At 40.4% G+C, this 27,591-nt stretch overlaps 1 protein-coding gene across 2 annotated transcripts in view; it reads right to left on the bottom strand.

Annotated features, from left to right (window-relative positions):
- The window catches only part of WASHC2A (WASH complex subunit 2A), a 56,925-nt gene that overhangs the window by 25,130 nt on the left and 4,204 nt on the right, over nucleotides 1-27,591 (bottom strand). For both annotated transcript variants that reach the window (XM_056130415.1, XM_056130416.1), the window contains exons 4-17: nucleotides 25,633-25,695; nucleotides 22,340-22,513; nucleotides 21,511-21,604; nucleotides 20,059-20,120; nucleotides 17,613-17,660; nucleotides 15,383-15,490; nucleotides 14,764-14,851; nucleotides 13,941-13,997; nucleotides 12,789-12,907; nucleotides 10,687-10,744; nucleotides 9,340-9,399; nucleotides 7,614-7,787; nucleotides 3,492-3,610; nucleotides 2,157-2,243 (exon numbers count right to left, since the gene is read on the bottom strand). In XM_056130415.1, the coding sequence (XP_055986390.1) occupies nucleotides 2,157-2,243; nucleotides 3,492-3,610; nucleotides 7,614-7,787; nucleotides 9,340-9,399; nucleotides 10,687-10,744; nucleotides 12,789-12,907; nucleotides 13,941-13,997; nucleotides 14,764-14,851; nucleotides 15,383-15,490; nucleotides 17,613-17,660; nucleotides 20,059-20,120; nucleotides 21,511-21,604; nucleotides 22,340-22,513; nucleotides 25,633-25,695 (1,311 nt within the window). The remainder of the gene's footprint in view (nucleotides 1-2,156; nucleotides 2,244-3,491; nucleotides 3,611-7,613; nucleotides 7,788-9,339; nucleotides 9,400-10,686; nucleotides 10,745-12,788; nucleotides 12,908-13,940; nucleotides 13,998-14,763; nucleotides 14,852-15,382; nucleotides 15,491-17,612; nucleotides 17,661-20,058; nucleotides 20,121-21,510; nucleotides 21,605-22,339; nucleotides 22,514-25,632; nucleotides 25,696-27,591) is intronic.

The raw sequence follows: 27,591 nt of genomic DNA, 5'->3' as shown, positions 1-27,591 counted from the left end.
AAAGCTGGGCCAAACTTGAGGAATCACAATGGAATCTGTCCTAGTTGTGTGACAAACATTTATTGAATGAAAAGGAAAAGACCAATATGTAGCAATAAGAGGTCTCACAGCAACCCAGAGGTTTTTATACTCCACTTGACTGACTCTAACATATTAAAAAATTAATTTCTATTTTCTGTTCAATAAAGATAAAGGTAAAGGTAAAGGCCCTCCCATTGATCGTCGATTTGCTCGAGCGGGCCCAGTAACGTCTCCATTGGAAACTTTGTTGTTACTGTGTCTGGCATATCGAATACTCTCGGTAGCTTGCTGGGCTCTCCGAGAGGGGTGGAGGAATTGAACTCGGGTCGGTCATGTTGGCCGCTTGTAAGGCAAACGCCCTACCCGCTGTGCTATCGCTCCAGTGATATTCTGTTTAATAATCATAGATTAAATGAATTGATATGGCTGGGAAGATAGCACAGCAGTAGGGTGTTTGCCTTGCGTGCAGCCAGCCTGGCCGAGCTGGGTTCCATTCCTCCGCCACTCTTGGAGGGCCCAGCAAGCTACTGAGAGTATCTCGTCTGAATGGCAAAGCCTGGCAAGCTACCCATGACGTATTCTATAGGCCAAACACAGTAACAACAAGTCTCAAAATGGTGATGTTACTGGGCCCGCTCAAGTAAATCGATGAACAACGGGAGGACAGTGACAGCGACAGATATGGAAATAGATACCAGATTCCCAAATTATGAGTCTATTTTAGTACAATTCCTTTCTTCCCTTAAAACATAATATTTTTATACAAACACAAATATAATTTTATTATAAAATTTATAATAATGTATTTTAAAGTTATAAAAATAATATAATTTATAGTTTTATATATGTGAATTTTTGTTATTTTTGAATTGGGCCTATACCTGCAGTGCTTAGGGCTTACTCCTTGCTTCGCACTTAGGGATCAGTTATGGCAGTGTTCAGGGTACCAATATAGGGTGCCAGGAATCAAACGTAGGATGGCCTCCTGAACAGCAAGTGCCCTATCCACAATACAGTATCTCTGGCCCCTATATATATTTTTTAATTTTATAATTAAAAAATTCAGCTGCAATTGATATACATGTACATTGTGTATATGTTGGTTGGGGGCTCCCAAGTGGTGCTTGGGAGGTCTGGGGTTCCCACTGGCAATTTTCAGCCAACTGGTCAGTGGTTCAATGGCAAGGCCTGAGGATAACATGCTGTCTGAGCCCTGCAGTGTTGGGAATTTCCTGGCCACCCTGGCATTGCTTGGTGGCTTCCAGGGCTATACCCAGTGATGCTTGGGGAACCATACAGTGACACGGGTCAATGCCAGATCAGGATGCATCCTAACTGCAGCCCTAGCTCCTGGCCACAAAGACTAGTGCAATATTTGTTTAATACTCTACTTGAACTATGTTAGGCGATGTTGTACACTACAGAAAGAAAAGACCTAAAAACTAAGCCACCTGAATCAGAAACATAAAGTAGAACAATTATTCACTTGGGAAGAAACCTCCATACACAAGAGCCAATTAAATAGGATATGCGCATAGTTTCTAAGGTCCTATAGGACTAATTTTTTCTTCTTTTATGGAATCAGTGTGGACTGCTCAAATTATAGACCTAATGAGTTTCTTAACTGAGAAGTGCTGTTTCTAGCACAGCAGCTTTGCATGAGTCCCACAGAATGATTTAAATAGAAGGTACCAGACAGGGCATCCAAGGTCTTCCATGCCCTTGCCATATTTTATTTTATTACTATATTTTTTATGTAGGAGTACTGTTATTTATTCAGTCACTGATTAGACTGATTGAATTGTGCCCTAGCCATATTTTAAATATTGGCAACACTTCACTGAAGAGTTGAATCTACTAAAAAGAAAGCAGTGTAGCAATTTCCATAGTAGTACAATACCTTACCACACTATGGATCAACAGCCCAAAGAAAGCATATTTCTTCCAGAAAATGCATCAGGTTCAAACCCAACAGAGAAAATACAACATATACTGTTCTCTAAAAACACAAAATTATCATTTGCAAAGAAACACTTAAGGTACTTTAAAGCCCCAGCTCAAAAACAGTTTCTACTGTCATATCCACAGACAAATTTAAGAAAAACAATTTAAAAATTAAAAAAAAAAATCCTTACCTCAGAATCCTCCTCATCTGAAAACAAACCTTTTTGAGTCTTTGTTTCTGATGGGGGTTTGACAATTTTGCTGGAAGGAAGGGCAACCTTTGTTGGAGGCCAAAAAAAAAAAAAAAGTTGAGAGTTAATAAACAAGGTATCTAGAAATGGTTTCCTCTTTTTTCCCCACCCAGTCACTCATATTCTGAAAATGTATTGTCAGCAAGGATAGGGTTCCAAATGCCTGGGAAATAAGGACACTGTGAACCTGGATCAAGTACCAAGTTTGCACAAAGAATTAAAGCTAAAGAGGTATCATGAGGAAGAATTTCCAAACTGGCATAAGGAATGAGAGAAGAAACAGATCCTTGATAAAGTAAGTTTCTCAGGACAAAGTCTGAACGTGGGAGACAGTGCAGCAAGGGCATTTCAGCCAGAGGGGCCCTATGAGAAGAGAAAAGCCAGATAAAGCAGAGGGTATAGGAGCTCCAGTGACGCAATCAGCTAGGGTGTGGTACTTACATAGCAAAAGGCACGTTTGGTGTATAGATGGGACTGCCTGCCTACCTCACAAGTGCCCGAATAAGATGTACACTGCTGGAGCCAGCACAGGAGCATGGCTTATTCTGAGCGCTGTGACCAACATGGCCAGCAGCAGGAGTTTATGGCATGTATGGTATACATTTCACAAGGAGGACTGATCAAAATGTGCAACATCGCCTGTAAAGGCATAACAGCAACCAACAAAAAGCCGAAGAATGATGGGGATACACCCTACTTGTCAAACAGAGATCAATTTGAGTATAAAAAAAAGAAAACAATCTTTTTGAGTACATGAACTTTGATTATGTTTGGTACCATAAGCACCTTCTCTGAATGGTTTTACACACACACACACACACACACACACACACAAAAAAAAAAAAAAAAATGCCCACACAGAACAGAGAACCCATGTTCCCTGTAGAAAATAGGAAAAAAACTTGTTTAGGAGGATGTCAACAAAGTAGAAGAAATGAAAACATTAAGAAAACATTCTTTTGCACTCCACTACTAGATCAGCAGATCATCGATGGATACTTACACTACCGAGTAAGGCAAATTTAACCATTTCTGAATCTAAGTGTTATTTACTTGAATATTTATTGTATTCTTTTTATTTTTTCAATTTTTATTAGTGAAACACCATGAGGTACAGTTGTAGACTTACAAATTTTTGTGCTTGGGTTTCAGTTATACATGCTTCACTTATACAATGGAAAAGAAAGAATACTTCCCTCCGGGTGCAACAAGTAACAACCACTGATACCCAAAATCAACACACTCCTCCTCTGTTTCAGCTTTTCCCCTGCTCACCTTTTTCTCTGTGCTTGCTATACTTTCACCCATCTGATTCACAGTAGGTTCTGGTTCTTTTTCACTGAATAGATCACTTTCTTCATCATCAAAGATGTTGGCAGAGGATTTGACTTTGTCTTTAGAAAGATATCACAGCACAAAATTACACGAAGGTCAAAAATACAAGCACGAAAAGTAGATATTAAAAGACCTTCCCCGGGAACTGGAGAGATAGTACAGGGTCAAGGAACTTTGTCCTGCACACAGTCAACTCTAGTTTGACTGCCAACATTGCATACGGTCTCCTGATCCCTGCCAAGAGCGATTCTGAGCACAGAGCCAAGAATATGACCTAAGCACTGCTGAGTGTGCCTCCCCTGACCCAAAGGAACAGAAAAGGTGCTGATATTTCTTGCAGAATTATGAAGTACTAAGTAGACTGTAGCACTGTAGCACTGTCCTCCTGTTGTTCATCGATTTGCTCGAGCAGGCACCAGTAACGTCTCCATTATGAGACTTGTTGTTACTGTTTTTGGCATATCAAATATGCCATGGGGAGCTTGCCAGGCTCTGCCGTGAGGGCGGGATACTCTCAGTAGCTTGCCAGGCTCTCTGAGAAGGAAGAAGGAATCAAACCCGGGTCGGCCACATGTAAGGCAAACGCACTACCCGCTGTGCTATCGCTCCAGCCCACTAAGTAGACTAGATTGCAATTTTTCAGAACACAACAGCAGCTCAAATGAAATACAAGACAGATGGTCTGACCATCTGGTTTACATATTTATTCAAACAGGAGGGAGGGAGAGGGAAAGAGGGGAGACAGGGAAAGAGAAAGAGAGGATTGAGAAAAAGAGGATTGGGGGGAGAGGGAACAAAGAGAGAGAGAGAGAGAGAGAGAGAGAGAGTGATGGAAAGTACCTGCCATAGAGGACAGTATGGGGAGGGTGTGGGGAGGATGTGGGAAACTGGGGACACAGATAGTGGGAAATGTGCTCTGTTGGAAGGATGGGTATTGGTACATTGTATGACTGAAACCCAACCACGAACAGCTTTGTAACTGGGTAACTCAGGGTGAGTCAATTAAAAAAAAAATTAACTTAAAAATTAAAAAAAAATTTAAAAGCAGCACCTTCTTACGTTTAGAAACATTTAGACGGACTCCAAAGATAATGAAAAAGCTACTAAAAATCCCCAAATAAATTCTACATAGAGATAGCCCAATATGTAACACCATGAACCTAGATCACAAAGCCCTTGGTTTGTTCCCTAGCAGCAGATAGCATCCTGAGTACACAGGGAATAGAGCTCATGGGTCCCAGAACCACTAGAAGCATCATCACACCCCCCACCCCACCACCATCACCAAATTAAAATTCTACAGAAATATACAGAAGAAAATACTAAAATCTGCCCCATAATTTTACCCACCTACCCAAACACTATGTCTACTGGTAACAGTTTGGTATACACACTAATTCCCCAAAGGATATATTAACATACTAACTCTAGCTATTCACAGTAAGACTACCATTGACAACATAACTTGACCAATGTGTCTTACAGCTTGTGTCTTTCATTTAAAATGTCTGTGGTAGGGGCTGGAGAGATAGCATAGCAGGTAGGGCGTTTGCCTTGCACTCAGCCAACCCAGGTTCGATTCTCAGCATCCCATACGGTCCCCCGAGCACTGCGAAGAATAATTCCTGAGCTTCATGCCCTACTGAGGTTACGAGTTGCCCCCCACGAGCGGCTCCAGAAGCACAAGGACTTAATGCAGAGCCTGGCAGCTTGTGGCAGAAAAGTGAATGGACTATGCATTAATCCACACCACCATGCCTACCTGGAAGGGAAAGGGCGTTGCTCCCTTCTGCCTTTTTCCCTCTGGACAGCAAGATGGCGGCCACCTCGGAGCTTTTTGGAAAGCCAGGTATAAGCCGGCCGTAACGGGGCGACTGAAACCACATGGGAAGGGGGGCATTCCCGGCTCGTCCTTCCCGCCCTACCAAGGTCATGAGTTGCCCCCCACAAGCGGTTCTCCGGCATGTCCATGGCTCCAGAGCCACAGAAACCAATCTCATAATTATCTGACTCTCGGCAGAAATACCTCCAGGCTTAATAAGTAAAATATCAGAAATCCAAAATCGCAAGGCCGCTATGCGGCCGTGCAACATCATTTGATTCTTGTAACCAGCTGTAGAAAACAAATTATTTCACAATACCTTTTCAGCAGATCTGATTTTGGGGTGTAAACTCTAAATAATCATGGTGCATCTTTTGTCGAAACAATAAATGTAATCAAAGCAGATAAAGTGTTAACTAGAATTCATCTGCCTCATGGGCATTGGGAGGGTTGGGAGGGGGGGTATAATGGGGTTCTTGGTGGTGAAAAATAAGTACTGGTGAAGGGAAATGTGTTTGATGATTGCATGACCGAGAGTTAAACCTGAATGCTTTGTTACTTTTCTCACAGTGATTCAATAAAAATAAATAAATAAATAAATGTGGGGAAAAAAAAACCTACAGAAACCTTAAAAATAAAAAAGATTCCTGAGCTCATGAACTAGGAGCATCACCTGTGCATCACTGGGTGTAACCCAAAAAGGCAAAAAAAAAAAAAAAAAAACCCTGTCTGTGGTAAAATAAAATAAAATTGTCTGTGGCATAACATGACAACACAAACAGACCTCATTCTTTTAACAGTGTAACTAAATTTCTTTGAATGAAAGAACATCATTTTATTCTAGTGATGAATATTTGGATGGTTTCCAAACCTTCACTACCACAGGCCCTGCTGCAGTGAACGAGGCATGTGTCACTGAAATGAGGACACTGGTTCATTAACGTCCCAGGAGAGCAGCCGCTGTGACAGAAAGCAGCACAACTTCTTTGTAATTCCAAACCAGTTGTCAGTGATATGCACTAAGAGCCCTTCTGAGCCTTGAAAAGCACTATTCCTTTTCACTTAATTTCAATCAGCTTGCATCCGAGTATATTACATGAATGGTTTGCACTCTTACTACTAGCCTTTCCAAGCCATGAGAAACACTATTCCTTTTCACTGTCATTTCAATCGGCCTGTATCTGGGTATATTATGGGAATGGTTTGCATGATCTCAAAGAAGGAGGTTTTTATTTTTCTTTTCTACTCTTCATATCTACCAATGAAAAAAGAGCTACGTCCAGAGAGCCTGCTTCTGAATGCAGCCTGATCATCTAGTTCTTATGAGAAAAAGCCCTTCACTCCAGGAGTTGGAAACTGTGTGCCCTAGTGATGTACCCTACTTTTCTGGAAAAGCACCCACTGAATCCAAGCCTTGCTAACCCAAGAAGCAATCTCTTTAAACCATGGAATTTGTTCCCAATGTAAAATCTCATGCTGACAAAAGAGTCTGAGAATAGTCACCTCCATAATAAAGAACAACAGATCAAAAGGAGTGATTTCATCAATACTCCTGCTCAATACATTGTCTCTGGAACTTTAAAATGTGTTAATTAAAATGAAATTCAAGTTTATGCCAGCATCTTGGTGATAAAATTGAAAGGAGTAAACAGGGTAGTGCCAAAATGGCTAAAGGGTCTTTCATACAAGGGAAAGTCAAGGTTACCTGGACTTTTTGGCAAGTCTAGAGGCAAGAAGCTAGGAACTAAGAATCTTGTACTTTAATAAAAAGTGTAGTTGGGGGTGGAGAGATAGGGTAGGGAACTTGCCTTGAATAAGATCAACTGGATTCACTTTCTGGTACACACAAAGCCCACCAGGAGTGATCCTGAGCAAAGAGCCAGGAATAAGTTCTGAGCACTTCTGGGTGTGACCCATCCCTCTACCCCTCTTCCCCAAAAAAAGTGTAATTAAAACTTTCCCTACAATTCAAAGGTCTATACTAAAAAGCCCTAGCAGTTTTTTATAGGAGAACATACTGTAATTATCCAGAAGTGATATCCCAAAAATTCGTTTTCAAAGAAGAAAAGATTGGTTCATAAAATAGAGCCTTCCAAAGGACCAAAACAGTTTAGCTACAGATGAGACAACTCTGACAGCAATGTGCCAGGTACAGAACAGGTGAGGCTATATGTTCTTTCTAGGCCAACATTTTCTTTTTTTCTAGCTAAGTTCCCAAATAAAAGAAGTCTAACAGGTACCTGTCTTGGGAGGCTTGCTGCAGGAAGCTGCAAAGAAGTCATCATCGTCATCATCATCATCAAAAAGGCCAGCAGGTGCCGAGGGGTAAGAGCCTTTCCCTGATGTGGTCACCTTGGGCTTCTGGGTCTCCTTTGCTGCTGGAGCTGAGACACCACCAAACACATCAGGATCCCCTGTGAAGGGCAAGCTGTGAGCAAGGGTGGGCAGGCCTCCTGACTTTCCAGAAAACAGAGCCATCCACCAAGAACTTGTGATTTCATTCCACACAAATCACATTAACAGGACTCAACCTCGATCCTTCGCTACCAGGGAATGTTCTTTGTTATAGAATCTGCTAGTCACACACAAATTTCCAAGGCTACAGGGTTCTAAGAGAACATAAGCAAACATCAGTGAATGAGCACTCCCTGTAAGCTGTCTGATGTGTCTGAAACTCCTGCGCTCCAAGCATTACTTACACCCTTTAAAATAACTACCCCGAGAGACACACAAACAAATCTCAGAAGAGATCAACAAGTTGCAGAGATGTCCCCAGACCCCGCTCATGCTTGGGGCACCCCAGAGTGGGGCGGGTCAGTCCTCCACCCACCCAAACAGAGCCCTGGCAGTTGAAAAACTCCAGAATCCACTCACCGTCGTGCTCAGGCTCAGAAGAGCCTCATCCACAAATGAATCTGCTGAAAAAACTTAGGTATGTGGGCTATGTGACTGAAATCTCCAGGCTCTCACAGAATCTGGGATGGGCAACCTCCCTCCATCCCTCTGTTCATCTGGGAGCCTGGAAGTCATGCCCATGAACTGCCTCTGGTGCCACATAAGCTCAATAACTGGCATGATCCAGAGACTCACAGACTCACAGATAAATCTGAGAAGAGATCAATAAACTATAGAGATGCCTCCAGACCCCAGGCACCATCAAATTAAAAATTTAACTCCAGCTGTATCACCTTATTTAGAATCCCAGAATTCCTGGAGCGCGCGACCATGCAATATCTCATGCTCTATACCACTGATGTACCAGGAGTAGCACAGCACATTGGATAGGATATAAAGCAGAAAGCAACCAATCTTAATTTGACAAGGCTTAACCTAAAATAACACACTGATAATTTCTTGTATAAGGGTTTAATGGCTCCAGGGTGAGATACAAAAATCTTCACACTCATTCTTTTAAGGCAATCTTTTTTTGATCATTTTTAGTAAATTACTCATAATAAGCAATATGAAATAAATTATTTAGAGTCTTCTATTGGGGCAGGCTTGATGGTGGCTGGGAAAATTTGAAATAATAGTGGTGGGAAGGTGCAACGGTGGCGGAATTGGTGTTGAAATATTAAATGTAATAAATTATTGTGAACAACTTTATTAAAATTAAATACAATTTTAAACATAAAATAAAAATAAAATAACTATTCTGTGGGAATCAGGGAGACATTTCAAAGATAAGAACATAGGCTCTGTGTGAATTAGGCCCTGGATTTTATTCCAGCACCAGACCATCCCCCAAGTTCTGCCAGATGCAGCTTTGGTGATCCCAGCACTGCTAGGCCCAAGCAGAGTAACTTTGAAGCTAAGCACTGTATTGTCAGACCTGAATGATCAAGTATTGGCAGAAATGGCCTGAGGCCATCCAGCATGGTTTGAAGGAATACCTCCTACCCCTACTCTGAACAAAACATTATACAACAAAAATAAATGTAATTGCAAAAAAAAAAGTTATGATACCTAAAAATACAGAAACAGCTCCTGCTGGGATTTTCTTTCCTGGTTTGGAGGATGAAGATGCTAAAATGAGAAAGAAGAATGTCAACAAAGATAATGACTCTCCTTGTCAAAACACCTTCCAGAAAGTAAAACACACCAGAATTAGCTGGCACTAAGTATAACAGTATATAGGAAACCTTTGTCAAACTAATTTTTTCCTGAAATAGGCCATTTAAAAATTGTAGAGCACAGTCTGCTCTATTGGTGTCTGTACAAATATAGTTCATTGCAATTCCATGGAAAAGCCCACTGACTGGATAAATGGGCAATGAAGGGGTTGGCTGAGAAGGGAAAGGAAAGCATAGGTATGGGCGGTGCAGAAGGAGAACATTTTTAAGTCTAGCCTTTTCAGTGAGATGAGAATGAACTAGTGAAAAAAAGAGGGAGTTAACGCAAAAATACATTGAGTAGGGCACTTGCCTTACATGCGGTAGACCTGGTTCAATCCCCAGCACCCCATATGTCCCTTCAAAGAAGGATTCCTGAGCAGAGCCAGGAGTAAGCCCTGAAATACACTGGATATGGACAAAACAACAACAACAAATCCCAATAAAATATCTGAGATATCAGTGAGGAAAATAAGAGGAAAAAGGAAAACTAGGCAAGACACCCATCTCCAAGGTGGAAAACAGGAACTGCAGGGCAGGCAAGTCAGCCAACAGCATAGCAAGTCCCAATCCATGACTGGGGAAACTGAGTCACTTAGAATGATGACACCCTAATTATCAAGCCACAGATGTAATGAGATTACATTTGTATGTCTGTCTCTGTTTCTAAAAACTCCACAGACAGGAATGGAGGGATAGTACAGCGGGTAGGGTGCTTGCGGGCTCAATCCCCACCAGTCCATATGGTCCCTTAAAATGTCAGGAGTGATTCCTGAGCACTGCTGGGTGGGGCCCAAAAACAAAAACAAAACAAGCAGAACTAAATAAAATATAATATTCAGGATTCTGAAATACAGTAGGTTGGGCGATTACTGATCTTCAATTTATGAGAAAAATTTTAACACTCTCTAGGAATTATAAATTTTCTTCAGCACAATTCTAGAGTACTTTCCTGTTTGACATTTTTATGATCTTGTAACAAGGATAAAACTGTGATGTGGAGTTGCAGGTGGTACTATTGTATTCCCAACATACAAATTAGTGAAAATGAATTGCTTCCAAATAGATTAAGGCAGGAAACACTACAGTTTCTTTTCCTGCCTGAAAAGACTTGGGAAAACCTTGAGGGGGTTATCTTGAATGAAACAGTTTTAGAAATCTGTGCAGAAAGAATCTGAGTTAGCCCACAATGAACACTTACCTTCATTAACAGATGCTCGAACTTCCGGGTCCGGAGGGGCATCCTTGAAGAGGTCACTCTGGGAGTAACACAGAATAAGACAAAAAAAAACATTTAAAAGCAAAGGAAAATGTACTTGCATTTGAGGCACTGTAAAGGAAAGAAGCTTGTAAAGCTGAAAACTACATACTTATTGCTTTGCTAGAAATTTAGCTTCAAAGTGAAGGCTGGCAAAATCAGATTCTTAAATAACTTAATACAAGTGTGTCCAGGAATTGTATCCCTGTATCACTGTCATCCGTTGTTCTTCAATTTACTCGGGCGGGCGCAAGTAACATCTCCATTCATCCCAGCCCTGAGATTTTAGCAGCCTCTCCTTACTCGTCTTTCCCAACGTATTGGAGGCTCTTTCAGGGTCAGGGGAATGAGACCCATTATTATTACTGTTTCTGGCATATCAAATACACCACAGCTAACTCGCCAGGCTCTGCAGTGTGGGCGGGATACTCTCGGTAGTTTACCAGGCTCTCTATCAAATATGGCATGGTAATTATGGAAAACGGGTAGGGAGTGTCTTAATGATGTGTCCAGGAATATGTTCACTCATGTTTGAGGCTTGGCTGAGCATGTGGAAAGCGGCTTAGAGTGTGACGGTGGTTGGGAAGTGGAGGTCGGCTGCCAGGGCTGGGTCCCTTGGGGTGGGGAGAGCTCTCACCCACCCCCTCTGGGGTGCCTTGAGTGAAAACAGCCTGGCGCGGAGTACAGTCTTATAACTGACTATATAATTTAAATTTTCAGTAGTGAGAGCATAATTATTTGGATAATCCGATGATTTTTAATCCAAGAGTACAAAAAGAGAGATAAACTAAATAGCAGTTTCTTTCTCAAGCATCACTTTATCTGGATAAGGAAAAAGCATAGTACATTTTTCCTAGGAATAACACTGTTAAAAATGCATGCTTTTTCTGATATGACATGAGTCCCTATAAAGCATCGTATTTTGGTATCTTTTGAGGGGGGTTTGGTGGGGAGAGGGCACTTTAGGTCACACTTGGCAGTGTACAGGGGCTACTCCTGGTTCTGTGTTTAGAAGTGATCCCTGGTGGTCCTTAGGGGACCATACATAGAGCTAGGAATCAAACTAGGATTGCCAAAAAACCCCACGTTTTATAATCCCACATACTAAAAATAGGGTTTAGGGGAAAGCAAGGTTAGGGAAATGACTTGAAACCAACACAAATCTGTAATGACAATATTTAGTAACTAGTATTCACCTGTTCCTGTCATCAAGAGAGCTTAGTAGGCCTGAAGGATACCCTAGCTGTATGTTACCTTTATACCTCATTATGTATGGAAGAATTCAAGCAATACAAAAATGTCTTGCAACTTTCCTAATTCTAAAACGTAAACCTTAGTCTCCTTCACTAGGTGTGCACTATGTGTTGAATACTTATAATGCCAACTAAACTAAATTATCAGAAAATACTGATGGTATGAGTTTTTTGTTTTACTTCATCCATCCAAGGAGGCAGGCAGACTGTTCTGCTGTGGAATGTGTTTGAGAGATTTGAGTTGATGTATTCACAGTTTGACACAGAGGGCAGTCATACCAGTTTAAGGCAAAGGCATTTTTTGTTTCCTGTTTCTGCCTGGGGATGAGTGATACTTCTCTCGCAGGAGCCCATGCTGCCATATTTTTAGAAAATCTAAAGTGAGTCCCTTCTCTTTGTTCTGTCCCAGTTTTGTACAGCTCTCCGCTCAAGTCAGATTGTACTGCACATGGTGCCCACTTGAAGAGCTAGTCCCACAACTCTTCTTTTACGCACACATCATCCATGAACTCACTAATTCTTTACTAAGACAAAAAAAAATGTCCAGGAATTAAAACACAAAAATGGAAGACAACAATGTACTTTTGTTGAGCCAATTTTCTTGATTAAAGTAAGTAATTTATTAATACTATCATACCCTGTCCCCACCTAAAATAATGACAGCAGGATAATGCTCTCTTCTTGACTTTTAATTCAAAATCTCTCACAATATCAAAGTATATGCAAATTTTAACTTAGGAGCCATGTTTCCTCCTTTTTTCCTTGGGACCTCTGACAACCATGCAGACTCACCTCGTCATCCTCATCATCAAAAAGTCCCTTTCCTCCACTGAACAGGCCACCTTTGGAGCCAAATGGTGAGAAATCTTCATCAGTCAGCTTGGGAGGTGCAAACAAGTTATCTTCTTCATCTAGTAAAGAGAAAAAAATGCTGTACAGGAAAAGTTAAAAATAGGACTGGTTCCTCTCTGGAAAGAAAGATGGCGGCCACATGGGAGCCTTGTGGACAGCAGGTGTGAGCCGGGAGTGTGGGGGCGACTAAAACCTCATGGGAAGGGGGGCGTTTCGCTCCGCCCTTCACGCCCTATTGAGGCCGCCGGTTGCCCCCCGCGAGCGGCTCTCCAGCGCGGCCACGACTCCAGAACACAGAAACCAATTTCTTAACTATCTGACTTTCAGTAGAAATATTTCCAGGGTCAATAGGTAAAATAGCAGAAATCCAAAACCAACATTTAATTCTTGAACCCAGCTGTAGAAAGCAAATCACTTCACAATGCTTTTTCAGCATGTCTGATTTGGGGGGGAGGGGGGGTAAACTCTAAATAATAGTGGTGAGTCTTTTATTGAAACAATGAATCTAATCAAAGCAGATAGAGTGTTAACTAGAATTCATCTGCCTCACAGGGACAGGGAGGGGTGGGGGGTGGGGTTTTATTGGGGTTCTTCATGGTAAAAAATAAGTATTGGTGAAGGGAAATGTGTTTGATATTTGCATGACTGAGACATAAACCTGAAAGCTTTGTAACCTTTCCCACAGTGATTCAATAAATAAATTAAAAAAAAAAAATAGGACTGGTTTTGGAGCCACAGCCAACAGTGCTCAGGATACTCCCTGCTATGCTGGGGGACAGCAGTGGAAGTATGGGGGGGAAATGGGGGTGAGTACTAGGTGTTGAACCCAGACCTTCTGAACTCAGCACATGCACTCAGCCTGTTGAGCCATCTCACCAGTCTTAAGGATCTTGAGTCTGGAATTCAAATTAAAGTGGTTTCCTTTTATAACAGATCCAAACTTGGAAGGTTTTGCTAATAATATGTAACAAAGTACTTGAGAACTGAAACCCTTGGTCTGCCCTCAAGGCAGAATTCATTTGTCAGCACTTGAAGCATCACTTTATAAATTACATGATATCCCAAAAGAGCTGATTGAGGAAAAGGGCCTACCATCGGAGAGAGTTCTCTTCTCTTTCTCTTTCACCATCTTCCAAGGTTTTGCGTCTCCTGAGGATGACAGTTGAAATATTTCAGGGTGTTTTGTTTGTTTGGGGGCCACATCCAGCAATACTCATGGGTAATAATTCTGGCTCTGCACTCAGTAATTACTCCTGGTGGTATGCAAGGAACCGTATGGGGTGACAGGAATTGAACCTGAATCTGCTGCCTGCAAGTCAAACATCCTACTCACTGTACTATTCTTCTGACCCTTATATCTGAGTTAACAGACTCAGTCTACCCATCTTAGTATAGCTAGTGATTCTTTACAGGTACCTCCACCAGCTCCATGACTCCTTAGCTCAGAGCAAGACACTGGGCTTTGTGTCTAAACTCCACCCAGTACAACGCGCAATACCCTCCATGTACCTCTTTCTAAGGCAAACAGCTTTAGCTTCCATACTACGGCCATGTGCACACCACGACTGTTCCTGTTCAAAGAATCATTCTGACCTCTTTCCATTTCTAAATCACTGGAATAACATATGTGCAGAATTACTTATTCACAATACAAGACAAATGCTAAGCGAGAGTTTCTGAATTTGACATTTAAGGAACCCTGGAGTATCCATCAGTTCCTGAAATTCCACAAAAAATACTCGACTGATAGGGACATTTTCAGTCTGCAGTGTTATCAGTGTAGAAGCCAAATGGCAACAAGCTCTACAATGCTGTTCCATGCCTCGCTAATTAATTAGAGAAATCTACATTTAGTGAAGACCAGCAGGATGTCCTCAACCTCCCTGCAACCCTGTTAACTCATTTGGGGATGTACCTATTTGTTCTTCTTCTATATGGCTTGCAGTATCCCCTTTGATACGAGCTGCCAGTTCATCAGCAAATGACGTAGGTCTATTTTTTTTCTATAAGCAGAAAAGAGTAAAAGAATAATTTTTGTAACATCGAACTAGTCAAGTTTACTGTTGGTCACCTAAATATGAAGTTAACAATGGCAAAGACACTGATCAGAAAACAGGGCTACCTAAATTGAAACAAATCAATCAATAGAGATGACCTGAGAAAGAGGATACAGTACTCCTTCAAAGTATTAATCCTCTTGATTTTCTTTTTTTTTTTTTCTGAACTTGACTCTAATTCTCTATGACCAGGATAAGAGAACTATCCTGACAGGCTTTGAGGGTAAGGCAGAAAGTAGCAGAATATGGAATCTTAAACCCTGGGATCTGAACATATTTTGAATAATCTAATTTATAAAATTATAACATTTGGAGAGGTGCTACTTATGTGGCAAATTGGGATACTCAAACATTATGTGCAAAAGTACAAATAAAAATTCAAAGTAAAAATTTGAGATAGATGTAAATGACAATTAAAAAATGAGTCATAAGTGTAATTTCTAATGCCTTGTCAATAGCATCTACAATGTTCCTTACAAGTCTCGTGTTTTCTTCAATGTCTTCAATATCTTCCTCCTTCTCAGAATCAGCAAAAATGTCACAACCATCATCATCTTCTTCATCATCACTCATTTGTGCAGTGTGCTAAGAGTACAAATGACCACATAGAACTCTTAGTTATTAAGCTGAAAAAGAGATACCTTAGACTTTAAACTTCTCCTTCCAAACAGTAAGCTTTTAAGAGCAATAATGATGAAGCAAATCTGAGGAAGCAGTCATACTGCTAGAAAAAAATACACACGATGATTTTTCATGCAAGACTGCAATTGAAATACTAAAATATTGAAAATGTTCAATATTTGAGAAATAAGTAAACCAAGTAATAGTCACACTTAAATCAAAATATTGCTAAGTAAGAGAAGTAAGCTGTTAACAGAGAGTCACCCAAAACAGAGAGTCATCCAAACAGATCAAATGAAAGGAAGCTGAAAAATAAAACCACACTTGGAAATATAGAATCCTATATCATAAGAGGAACTGCCCCCCGAGACTATGAGATGACAACTGAAGGGCTCAAACTTAGCCTTATATGTTAATTCTGACTTTTACAAAGGAAGCCACTGGCATGCATGATTTTTTAAAAACTGTTTAAATCATTAACTATGCCAAATACAATGATAATAGTATTTTATTATCTGGATTCTAAGAACTCCAAGGCCAGCTAGGGTCTATCTTTAAATAAGCAAATGGTTAAATCAATGCTTTTATTATTTTCTGGTTGTGAGCCACAACCAGGGCTGCTCAGGGATCACTCCCAGAAAGCTCAGGGGACTATATGGAGTGCTGGGGACTGAACCTGAACTGACCATGTACAAGGCAAAATCCCTACCCAGTACAATATGGCTCTAGCCCTTAAATCAATGCTTTCGATCACAATACTGTATTTCTGGAAAAACTGAATATATGAATCTGGTAAATTTCATATAAATTTATAACCTCTAAAGAAGATTGATGTGTTAAAATTATAAAAATCTAGCCATCATTGTGAATGCAACTGGAAAAATACAAGTACAGAACAAAAATAGGTTAAGTCCTTCATTTGATTTAGTTGAAAGTCTTTATGAATGAAGTATTTCTCAACTGGAAAACTAAAACGCAAACTAAGGTAAATTTCCATATATCACTGCACATACAATATGGCTATAAAAATCAACTCCAGTATTGATGAAACTGTAGACACATCATTTGTAGTCTATAGAGATTTGGAAGATCTGGATTTGAAAAATTTGGAAGATCCATTAGCCAGCAATTTCAAGAGCCTTGAAAGTAATTCTATCTCATCTTATTCCTAAATAAATAGTCGCAGAATCAAAAGACCTTTATGATTGCATCAGTATCTCAAAATTTAAACCTGGAAACAGATGTTCTTTTATGTATTTAGAAACTATAATGACAGTAGGATGCTGAAAAAGAAAAGTTTACCCCAAAAATTTACAAAGGCTATTAAAATGAATAAATTCTTACGTTACTAGAAAATAGAAAACAAATTACAACTGCCCTCCTCCCTCTCCCCAACACACACACACACACAGTGGCTACAGTCCTGCATCATTCAGTGGATTCCTGAAGCCTTCTGACTCCCAAGAATAATATATTTTTTTCCCTATACATTCATATCTATAGTAGTTTGACTCATAAATTAGGCACAGTAAGATACTAACAGCAATAAGTAATAGTAGATGAATATGGTGTCTCTCCAATTATAAATTCATTGTATGTACAATTTCCAGGCCATGTTCTAATAAAAGAAGGAAAGCAGCAAACAGAGGATTCGAGATCAGGGCCGCCAGAACACACATAATGTGGAAAGAGCTTTGAAGCATAAGACCGTGTTAGAATTGTGGCAGCAGTCTAGAAACTCCCATTCACTAAATGTTCCTTAATGTTACTGCTACATTATCTTAAATTTTAAAACAGTAGTGGGGAATTCATGTACAATAGTTCTGTTTAAATAAGTCTTCTTTTAAACTTTTTTTTTCAATTTGGGGAAATTTTGCTTTCCAGTTTTTTTTTTTCTAAGAAAGCACAATAAATTCTAAAGCAGAAAATATATGCACTAAGGGTAGGTAGTCTAAAATTATGCAAGAAAACTATATACATAAATTCTTTCTCATAAGTCATTCAAAAGTAATTTTAGTACCTGCTTATGTATTTATATTTAACATATGTACTATGCTACAATTAAAATTTTAATTGTGAACCTTACCCGATTTTGATCATTGTCGCTATGATTGACAAAATCTTCATCTGACTCCTTTAGAAGGGAGGAAAAAAAGGCTTTGTTGTTAACACAGACTTTACTCAAGAAAAGTAAAGGTTTCATTTTACAGAAATGACCTAACATCTCTGTCCCTCAGGCAGGTCACTACTTGGCCTCATTATACTGATTACCAGTCATCCGAAATACCATCAGGTAGAAAGCTGGCAATATACCTAAAAGTTGTTCCAGTTAAAATGTAATTCTTGTGGTTCATTTAAACATTTACATCAATTGCTAGTATCTTCCTTCACTATCATCACAAACCTTCAGAGTTAAAGTAAAAACCTGAGTGTTAAAAGGAGGGAAAGTGATGTACGTGAGAATTTTTACAGTACTTGTATTGCAAACCACAGGCTTGGAAGGAAGAAAGGAGGGAAAGAGGGAAGGGAGGGAGGATGGGGGGGGGGGGGAGAAAGAGAGAGAGAGAGAGAGAGAGAGAGAGAGAGAGAGAGAGAGAGAGAAAGAGAGAGAGAGGTGTCTGTCATAGAGGCCGGCAGGCTGTGGGGCAGGTGAGGGGGGAGCAGCAGGAGGGAAACTGGGGACATTGGTGATGGGAAATGTACACTGGTGAAGGGTTGGATGTTGGAACATCTCATTGAGTTCATGAAACTCAATCATGAACTACTTTGTAACTGTGTCTCAGAATGATTCAATTAAGAAGAATAAATTGAAAAATTGAGGCCAAGGATGTAGCTGCTCGGTGGCAGAGGGTACGCTTTGCCTGGCCATAAATAACATAATACTACAAAGTAAAAGTTGTATATTTAATTAAGGCTTAGTTTAATGCATTCTTAATTAACTTAATGTGGAAGCATTTGGAGTCCTCTACTATGTGCCTCTAAGTAGGAAAACCACTCCACAGGCCACGAAGGAGATATTAGTGTTTGCTTTCAGCCACTCAGGAAAAAGATCCCCTTGAAAGCTAACAGCAAAGGATACAGCTAACAATTAATAGTTTTTTTTTTGAGTTAAGAAAACAGTTCTTCGTGGTTATTATCTTAAGAACTCCGTATTTCCTACCAAAACTTGGTTGTATTTGGAAGGCTAGGAAGAGGAGGACAGGAAAGAGGGTCTACGAAACAGAAGGGAAGAGAAGAAATAGCATGCATAAAATGCTATCTGCTTTTAGAAGCTCAGGCACCAAGATTATACTTAAAAATGTCTCTGCCCTTGGCAATAACAATATCCCATTCTTTTAAAGGAGGAAGTCCAGACCTATTCGCGGTCAGGACCCAGAAACATTAGAAACCTCATAGCAGGGAGGAAGACTATGTTCTAGAAAATGAAGGTGGCTGAGAGGGCCACAAAGATAAAATGTCTACAGATGTTGTAAGAATCCTTCAAATGGCAGATTTTCACAGGCTCGTCCAGAGCCCCCCACACAAGAGAATGAATCCACTGAAAAACCCAGGTACTCGGGACCAGTGACTAAAAACTCCAGGCCTCAAGAAGTCAGAAATGGGCTGCCCCTTCCCATCTCCCCACCCTTCTGGGGTCCTGGTTGTCACGCCCACAAACTGCCTCCAGGTGCCATTTAAGCATATTAATGGCCATGATCCAGAGACTCACAAAAAAATCTCAGAACAGAGCAGCTTGCTGCAGATATATCTCCAGACTCCAGTTATTAAAATTTTGGAATTCCGGGGGCATTTTTTTTTTACTTTTTTATTGAATCACTGTGAGACAGGCCCTTACAGACATCTCCTACTATTCATAACATGCAATACAAAATAATGATGGTGGTGGGAAGGTATAATGGTGATGGAATTCATGTTGAAGTACTGAATGTAATCAATTATTGTAAACAATTTTATGAAAATAAAATTTAAAATTAAAAAAAAAGAATCCTTCAAACTTAGAGTCTTATAGTAAAACTATTTGAAATGTGCAATATTTTCCCTAGACTTATTCAAAGATCTCAGGCAAGGAGTCCACCAAAATATCTAAATTTCCCTCCTTAAAATATATTTACAGGGGCTGGAGAGATAGCACAGTGGGTAGGGCGTTTGCCTTGCCCTCGGCTGACCCGGGTTCAATTCCCAGCATCCCATATGGTCCCCTGAGCACCGCCAGGAGTAATTCCTGAGTGCAGAGCCAGGAGTAACCCCTGTGCATGGCCAGCTGTGACCCAAAAAGGAAAAAAAAAAAGAGGTTTAGGTGGTGAGATGGGAGAGAGGGCAACAACAAAGGAAATTCAAAGAGTTTTCCTTATTTTTGTACTCAAGACAAAAAAGAAATCCAAGTCTGAGGAAAAAACTTCAGAATATGACTTCTAGAAGAAAAGACTTAGGAAAACAGATTGCTCATATATAAATACATTATCTACTTGGTTTGCTAACCACAACCTGTCTTTCCTGCCCATAAAGGCCTGGACACACCAAACAATTCTTACCTCCTCTTCATTCTCCTCTTCGCTGTCTGCAATACTACCACGGTCACTGCCCACAGAGCCTTCTGTTAAAAGAGAGGTAAGAGTTATCATCAATTTCCCTTTTTAAAAATGTTCTTAGTTCCTTCTCAAAATCACAAACTAGAAATCACAAAATCTAGAAAACTAGAGAGATTTGACAACTAAATGTGATGAGTAATCCTCAAGTGAATCTTACACCAGAGAATAAAAGAAACTGTAAAGGACATTACTAAAACAACTGGCAAAACTTGAATATAGTTAAAAATTAGTTAACAGTATTAATACTAATAGTGATAGTGTCCAATAAAATTTCCTGACTTTTAAAACTATAATGCTGTTATACAGAACTGTCCTTAGACAAAACATAGACTGAAACATTCAGGAGTGAAAAGGCATAGTATCTGCATGATGTCTCTCAAACATTTCTAGAGAAAAAAAAAAGTTATATGTATAGGCAAAATAAAATAAATGTGGTAATAGCCAGAATCTGGAAACAACCTGAGTGCCCGAGAACAGATGACTGGTTAAAGAAACTTTGGTACATCTACACAATGGAATACTATGCAGCTATTAGGGAAGATGAATCATAAAATTTACTTATAAGTGCATGGTCATGGAAAGTATCGTGCTAAGTGAAATGAATCAGAAAGAGACAGACATAGAATGACTACACTCATTTGTCAAATATAAAATAGCATAATATGAGACTGACACCCAATGACAGTAGAGACAGGGCCAGGAATATTGCTCCATGATTGGCAGCCTGCCTCATGAGCTAGGGGAGAAGGAAGCTGGAATAGAGAAGGGATCACTAAGTCAATGGTGGTTGGAGGGATCATTTTGGGTGGAAGATGTGTGCTGAAAGTATCTAAAGGACCCAATGTGATAGTTTCTTGGCACCTGTATTGCAAACCATAATGCCCAAAAGCAGAGAGAGAGTATGGGAGAAATTGTCTGCCATAGAGGCAGGGAAAGGGGTGGGATGGGGGCAGGAGAGGGGATACTGGGGACACTGGTAGTGGAAAATGGGCATTGGTGAAGGGATGGGTGTTCAATCATTGTATGACTGAAACTCAAACACGAAAGCTTTGTAACTATCTCATGGTGATTCAATTAAAATAAATAAATAAATGTGGTGAAATATTAACTGTTAAACTTGAATAAAAAGGCTTCTTTCTTCAAGTCCATGTTCTCTCTCAAACATGTCTATTCCTATGTCTCTTTTCAGGCTCGTATTCTCTCTTGAACCCATATCCCTTTCCTTCTCCTCTAACATCTAAGTAAGCTTCCACTCCATCAAGCTGGGGTAAAATACAAGGAAATTCTTTTCTATAGCCATAACATGATATTTATTTTAAATTATTTTAAAATAAAACGTTTTAAGGAAAAATGCAAAATTTATTAGAAAAAAAAATATTTAATGCAAAATAGTACCTTCACTAGACAACTCTCCAAGACCTACGTCTTCCTGCTCCATGAACAGCTTGGATCCAATCAAATAAGGTAAAGGACGATCAATGTAAAGATCCTAAGAATAAAGAAAGAGAATAAACCACTAAATAATTAAGTTGAGAAATAAAGTGTTGTATTTGGTGGATTATTCCATCTGATTATCAAAACAAAGTAGCATTAAAAAAAGGAAAATAAAAAAACACTTGAAGGGGCTGGCGCGATAGCACAGCGGGTAGGGCGTTTGCCTTGCACGCAGCCAACCCAGATTTGATTCCCAGCATCCCATATGGTTCCCCCAGCACCACCAGGAGTAATTCCTGAATGCAGAGCCAGGGTAACCCCTGAGCATTGCCGGGTATGACCCAAAAACAAAAACAAAAACAAAAACAAAAAAAAAAAAAAAAAAACACTCGAATCATAAGTGCCACCAAAAAAAAAAAAGGACTGATATAAGGAATAAAATCCTAGGTAGAATTACAGCAAATAGCTCTTGTGAAGTATCTAATATTAATGGGAATGGCAAAAAAAAAAAAAAAAAATTACCAGCAGTAACCGAACAAGGACAGGGGCACAACTTCAGAGGAATAAGTTCAAAAGAATCTATCAAGTAAAAAACAAATTCTGCTGAGTTTTGATGTATACTTAATCCTATTTTTCTCCCCTAAGAAGTACATTTTAGTGCCACAAAAAAAAAAAAAATCAAGCAATCTTAGGCTTATTTATCCCATTCAATCTTAATAATTCTATGCCCAAATAAAGCACCCAGAACATAACAAACATAATGATAAACATTTAAGCTGAATGTCTTTACCTTTGGTTCAAGGATCAGTTCTACCCGCTCATTGGCATCATCTTCTTCAGAATCTGAGTTTCCTGCTTTTATATCAAGTTGCTCAAATGCACTGTCCAATACTTGTAAACCATAGTTCACAGCCTCCTGGACTTTTGGAATTAGATCTACTTCTTTCTGCTCCCGGGTCTTTTCCTAGAAGTTAGTATGCTCATTATTGATCTCCAATGTGGTGATATCACCACTCTACACGAGCCCCCTGCCACCCACAAAAGATACTAAGAATGTTTTTTAGATGTTTCAAGCACATCTTAATTTAAAAATGCTATCAAACTGAGATTCTGCTGAATGCCTTAACAGACATCGAAATAAACATTAAATCCCAAATTTGTCACTTTCTGGATATGAAACCAACTACATAAAGTCCCAGAGCTCCGGCTTCATCATCTATGAAGATAAAAGTACAACCACTATGTAATCATTCAGCTACATAACATATAAAATATAAAAAACGAAATGTATGAAAATAGTACACAGATCTCCAACTCCTACAACAGCAGATTGCAATGACAGCTTCCTCCTACACTCACCTATAAAAAATAAGTACTGTCATTTCCCCTCATCACAAATATTCTAGAAGTTTACAAACAAAGAATCACGGTGCTATTTTGAGGGTCAAAGGAAAAACCCCTGCATCTTATACTCTTGTCTCAAATACACAAGTCTTTCTAGTTTATTCTTTGTTTTAGCTGCCGGCTTTTTCAAAACTCTGGTATGCCTGATTCTAAGTTGAACAGATAACACTGCAATAAATCTCTGGAAATATGATGTGCAATCTATACTGGCTTTTTTCTAAGTCCAGGAAACACTCCACCTTACATGTAAGCCAAGCCCTAACTTAATACTATCGCATTCAAAAGCAATGGCTTGGGGCTGGAGAGATAGCACAGTGGGCAGGGCGTTTGCCTTGTACATGACCGACCTGGGTTTGATTCCCAGCATCCCATATGGGCCCCTGAGCACCACGAGGAGTAACTCCTGAGTGCAGAGCCAGGAATAACCCCTATGCATCGCTGGGTGTGACCCAAAAAAGGAAAAAAAAGGCAATGGCTTAGCACCATCAAAAATAATGAAGTAACATTTTTATGAAGCCAGGGAGATAGCACCTAGGGGCAGAGTTGCATGCTTTGCATGTGTATCCTTGGCAGGGAGCCCTGTTAGTTCCCTGGCACCACATGGGCCTCCTGAGCACTGCTAGGTGCAGCAGCGCTGGAGGCCACAAGCTCCACCAGGTGAGCTCCTAGTGCCCTCCCTGCTCCCACACAACACAGTATCTTCAAGCTCTGAGCATTAAACTGTCTTGCCTGAGTATCCAAGTATCACTGGGTATGGTTCCTGGGCTCCCTCAGCACTGCTGGCGAGGCCAAAATAAAAGGTCATTTTGTTTGTTTTTTTTAAAACTGTTTCTAATATCCTCTTCTAAATAAACAAACTTTGTATGTCACAAATAATAGTTACTGGGAAAGTACTAAATTCCTCAGGCAAGTTGTACTTTCTACATAAATTACACCTGATTCAAGATTCTCTCCTAATAAATTGATATTTCACTATGCCTGAGTAGAAAGAAAAGAGTCTAATTCCTGCCTGAATGCTAGCAAGTTAGGAACCTCTTATCAGTGCTTTTCCCTATGATGTGAGAAGACCCTGGAAGAAACTAGTTGCATCTGTAACAAAAAAAAGCCACAGAGGGCAAGAAAAGACAGGAACCAGTGGCCCTCTATGACTCAGTTCAGTTTATGAACCCTCTGCCTTTCCCACCTCACCCCCCCACCCCCATTTTCCTTCCTCTTGCTTGATGTCCTGTGCCTTCCACAAGTATTGTCCATAAACTATCAGGCACAGGCCCCAACCCTGAACCTGAGCACAATGGCATTCTCTGTTAAAAGTGACCTTAACATCTGGTGCTCCTTTCCCCACCCAGCCTCCCAGCTATTTTTTAAGAATTCATCCTCTCTAAACCTCCAAAAGGTAGGCAGCTATGCAGCTAAACAGTATGTCCTGTCGTCCTATCCTTAAATGTACTCTCTCAAGGACAAAGGTTTCTCCTGGGCTACCAAAACAGCCATCTTACTAGGATCTGTAGTCCAGAACCTATGTACCAATAGTTATACCATAAGCACCCAGAAAGGTCTTAAATATATAGGGGGCTTGGACATTATAATGAAGATTGTTAGCATTCACCTCATAAGCCCTCTTCAGATGGTAGGAATTCTAATCAAAACAGTCATGAAGGGGCTAGAGAGATAGCACAGTGGGCAGGGCGTTTGCCTTGTATGCAGCTAACCCGGGGTTCGATTCCCAGCATCCCATATGGTCCCCTGAGCACCGCCAGGAGTGACTCCTGAGTACAGAGCCAGAAGTAACCCCTGTGCATCGCTGGGTGTGACCCAAAAAGCAAAAAAACAAAAACAAAAACAAAACAAAACAAAACAGTCATGAAAAGGAACAGAGAAGCACAGGCTTGACAACTAAACTGAGTTCCCTGGCTGCAGCTGAGTCTAGGGCCTGATTATGATAAGGATGGGTTTCACAATATGAGGCAAGGTAAAAATAAAGGAAAAGGAAGAGGAAAAAGAAGAGAGGCAGATCTATGTGGCCAGCAAAACCTGAAATATTTATTATCTGGTTTGTTTTTCAGAAAATCTTTGCCAATGTTTGGGGCCAGAGCAATAGTACGGCCGGGAGTCAAGTCAAGTGGCCAACCAGGTTTGATCCCCAGGATCCTGTACTGCACCACTAGGAATGATCCTGAGCACAGAGTCAGGAGCACAACTGGTTGAGACCCCAAAAACCAAAATAAAATTAAAGCTCCCCAAACATACACATAAAAAAATTAAACACAAAAAGAAAAGTACTGCTAACTTCTGTTCTACTCTCAAAGACAGAATTCGGGAACTTTCTCTACTAATTTTTTTTTCCCTTTGAACAGGTTTGGCCCACACCCAGTAGTGCTCAATTATTATTATTTGCTCAATGCTCAGGGATCACCTCTGACGGGGCTCAGGGGACCATATGGGGTGTCAGGGATTGAACTCAGACCACATGCAAGGGGAAACACCTTGCCCACTGTACTATTACTCCAGTGTATTTTTTAATACACTAAATTTCCAGAGTAAACTAAAGAGTTCAAATGTTGACTATCAGTCTCATTTACCCCAATATCTAACCCCCTGCCCACCAGATCACAAATCTCCAACACTCTTCCGTCCTCGGTAAGTCAGATATGCAACAGAAAAGTGACTTGATACAAATACCTGCTCTGCTTTTTCTGTCTCAGCCTTGGGTACTGGCTCTTCCACTTCTTCATCATAGACACGCTGAAAAAGGAAACAAATTAATTTTAAATAGTCAAAACATCACTTGGAATAAATCACAACTCAAGAACTGTTCACTGTTAGAAGGAATTGGGAATTCTGTCGGGGACAAAAGGCTCAGAAACCAACTGACCAAAATTAAATTATAAAAAAATTTAAAATGACTGTGAAACATAAAAAAAAAAGTTCAACCCACTACTAACGAAAGGATCATAAAGGCAGAAGATGCCATCTTTCACATCTCTTTTGTTTAACCTATCACTTTGCCTAATATCAAAATACAGTACTGCATGTGAGGCTAATGAAAGTGTCAACTGGTAGGATCGGTTTGCTAGGGTTGACCATTTTAAGGTTTTTAGCAATAGAAGTGCTACAACCTATTTTTGTTCTGTCACTTCAAATACTTAATAAAGATCTCCTGCCCCTTTAATATATAGCAGTTAAGTCAATCTCACCCATGATTTGCCAGAGAAGTCAGGCATTTGACTGATTCAAATAGTGACATACTGCCATATCCGAGAATGAAACTGTGCAGCCTCATTGGCCAAGTATCATAGGAATGGACCCTGATTCCCAGAGCGTTGCTTGGCAGTCACCTCCCTCCTCCAAAAGAAAATAGAATTCTTGGATCAGTGAATATGAATAGCTGATAAGAACATTTGGATGCAACACTGATCAAACTGGTAGTTATTTCAAAATGAGGACACTGCGGAATATGAATCCCAGAAGGTTTTAGAATTTTAATGCTGCTTCTCTTCCCCTTTGCTTCTCTTTCTAACTTGTCTATAAAAAAGTAAACCTTAAAACTGAGACTCAAGACATGGCAACTGCCAGGACTACCTTGATATTTACATAGAGACCCTTTAACCCCGAAATTTAAGCTTCACATGGAAACCTGAATAGCATGAAACCCTACTTTTTCATCTGCCTGGCAATAAAAAAGACATCATCAGATAGGAGCAGTCTGCAGCTGGAACCCAAATGTAATATTAAGAAACCATCTGGCAAGCAGATGGAATACACAGGATCTTTACAGTGTTTTGGACTGTGTATCATAAGTACTCAGTACACAGAACATAATTCCAACCCCTTCACTTTTACCAGGGCAAACAGTATCATTTGGTTTTGGGGCCACACCCCGGCAGTGCTCAGGGTTTACTCCTGGCTCTGTAGTCAGGGATGACTCCTGGCAGGGCTCAGGGAACAATATGGGATACCAGAGATCAAACCCCAGTTGGCCACGTGCAAGGCAAGAGCCCAACCCTCTATACTATGGCTTCAGCCCCAGCTTCATGTTTTGTGACCATTATAAGATGAGGGTGCTATATCCAGAGCTGCTAAATATCTTTACTATTTTCCCTCAAAGAACCTTTTCCAGACCAAGGACTAATCTCAGAAGAGATGCAAGCCAAGCTGCAAAACTTCACAGCTGAGGGGCTAAAGGTATAATATAGCGAGTAGGGCATTTGCCTTCCATGCAGCCAACCTGGGTTCGATCCCCAGCATCCCATATGGTCCCCAGAGCATTGCCAGGAGTAATTCCTGAGTGCAGAGTCAAGACTTAACCCTGAGCATCACCAGGTGTGATCCAAAAAGCAAAAAAAAAAAAAAAAAAAAAAAAAAAATCACAACTGAATTTGGTCTCTGGTCTCCCAGCTGAAAACTCTGGTGCCATCAGCCAAGTCTGTGTCCTGCTGAAGCCCTGGCAGCTGCACCCACCCACACCCAACAGCTGCTGTTATGCCAACAGCCCAACTCCACTGCTTCACAACCAATCCCTGCAGATACACCAAGCTGACAAAAATTCCAGGCACACTGGTTTTCAGGCTGAAAACTCTGGGGTCTTCTCAGAGTGGGGACAAGCAGCCTTGCCCCAGCTCACTTCCCCCTTCTCCCTAC

Source organism: Sorex fumeus, unplaced genomic scaffold (genome assembly GCF_029834395.1).
Source record: "Sorex fumeus unplaced genomic scaffold, SorFum_2.1 ptg000078l, whole genome shotgun sequence".
NCBI lineage: Eukaryota > Metazoa > Chordata > Mammalia > Eulipotyphla > Soricidae > Sorex > Sorex fumeus.
The sequence above is the reverse complement of the archived record's forward strand: the minus strand, read 5'-3'. Positions and strand labels throughout refer to the sequence as shown.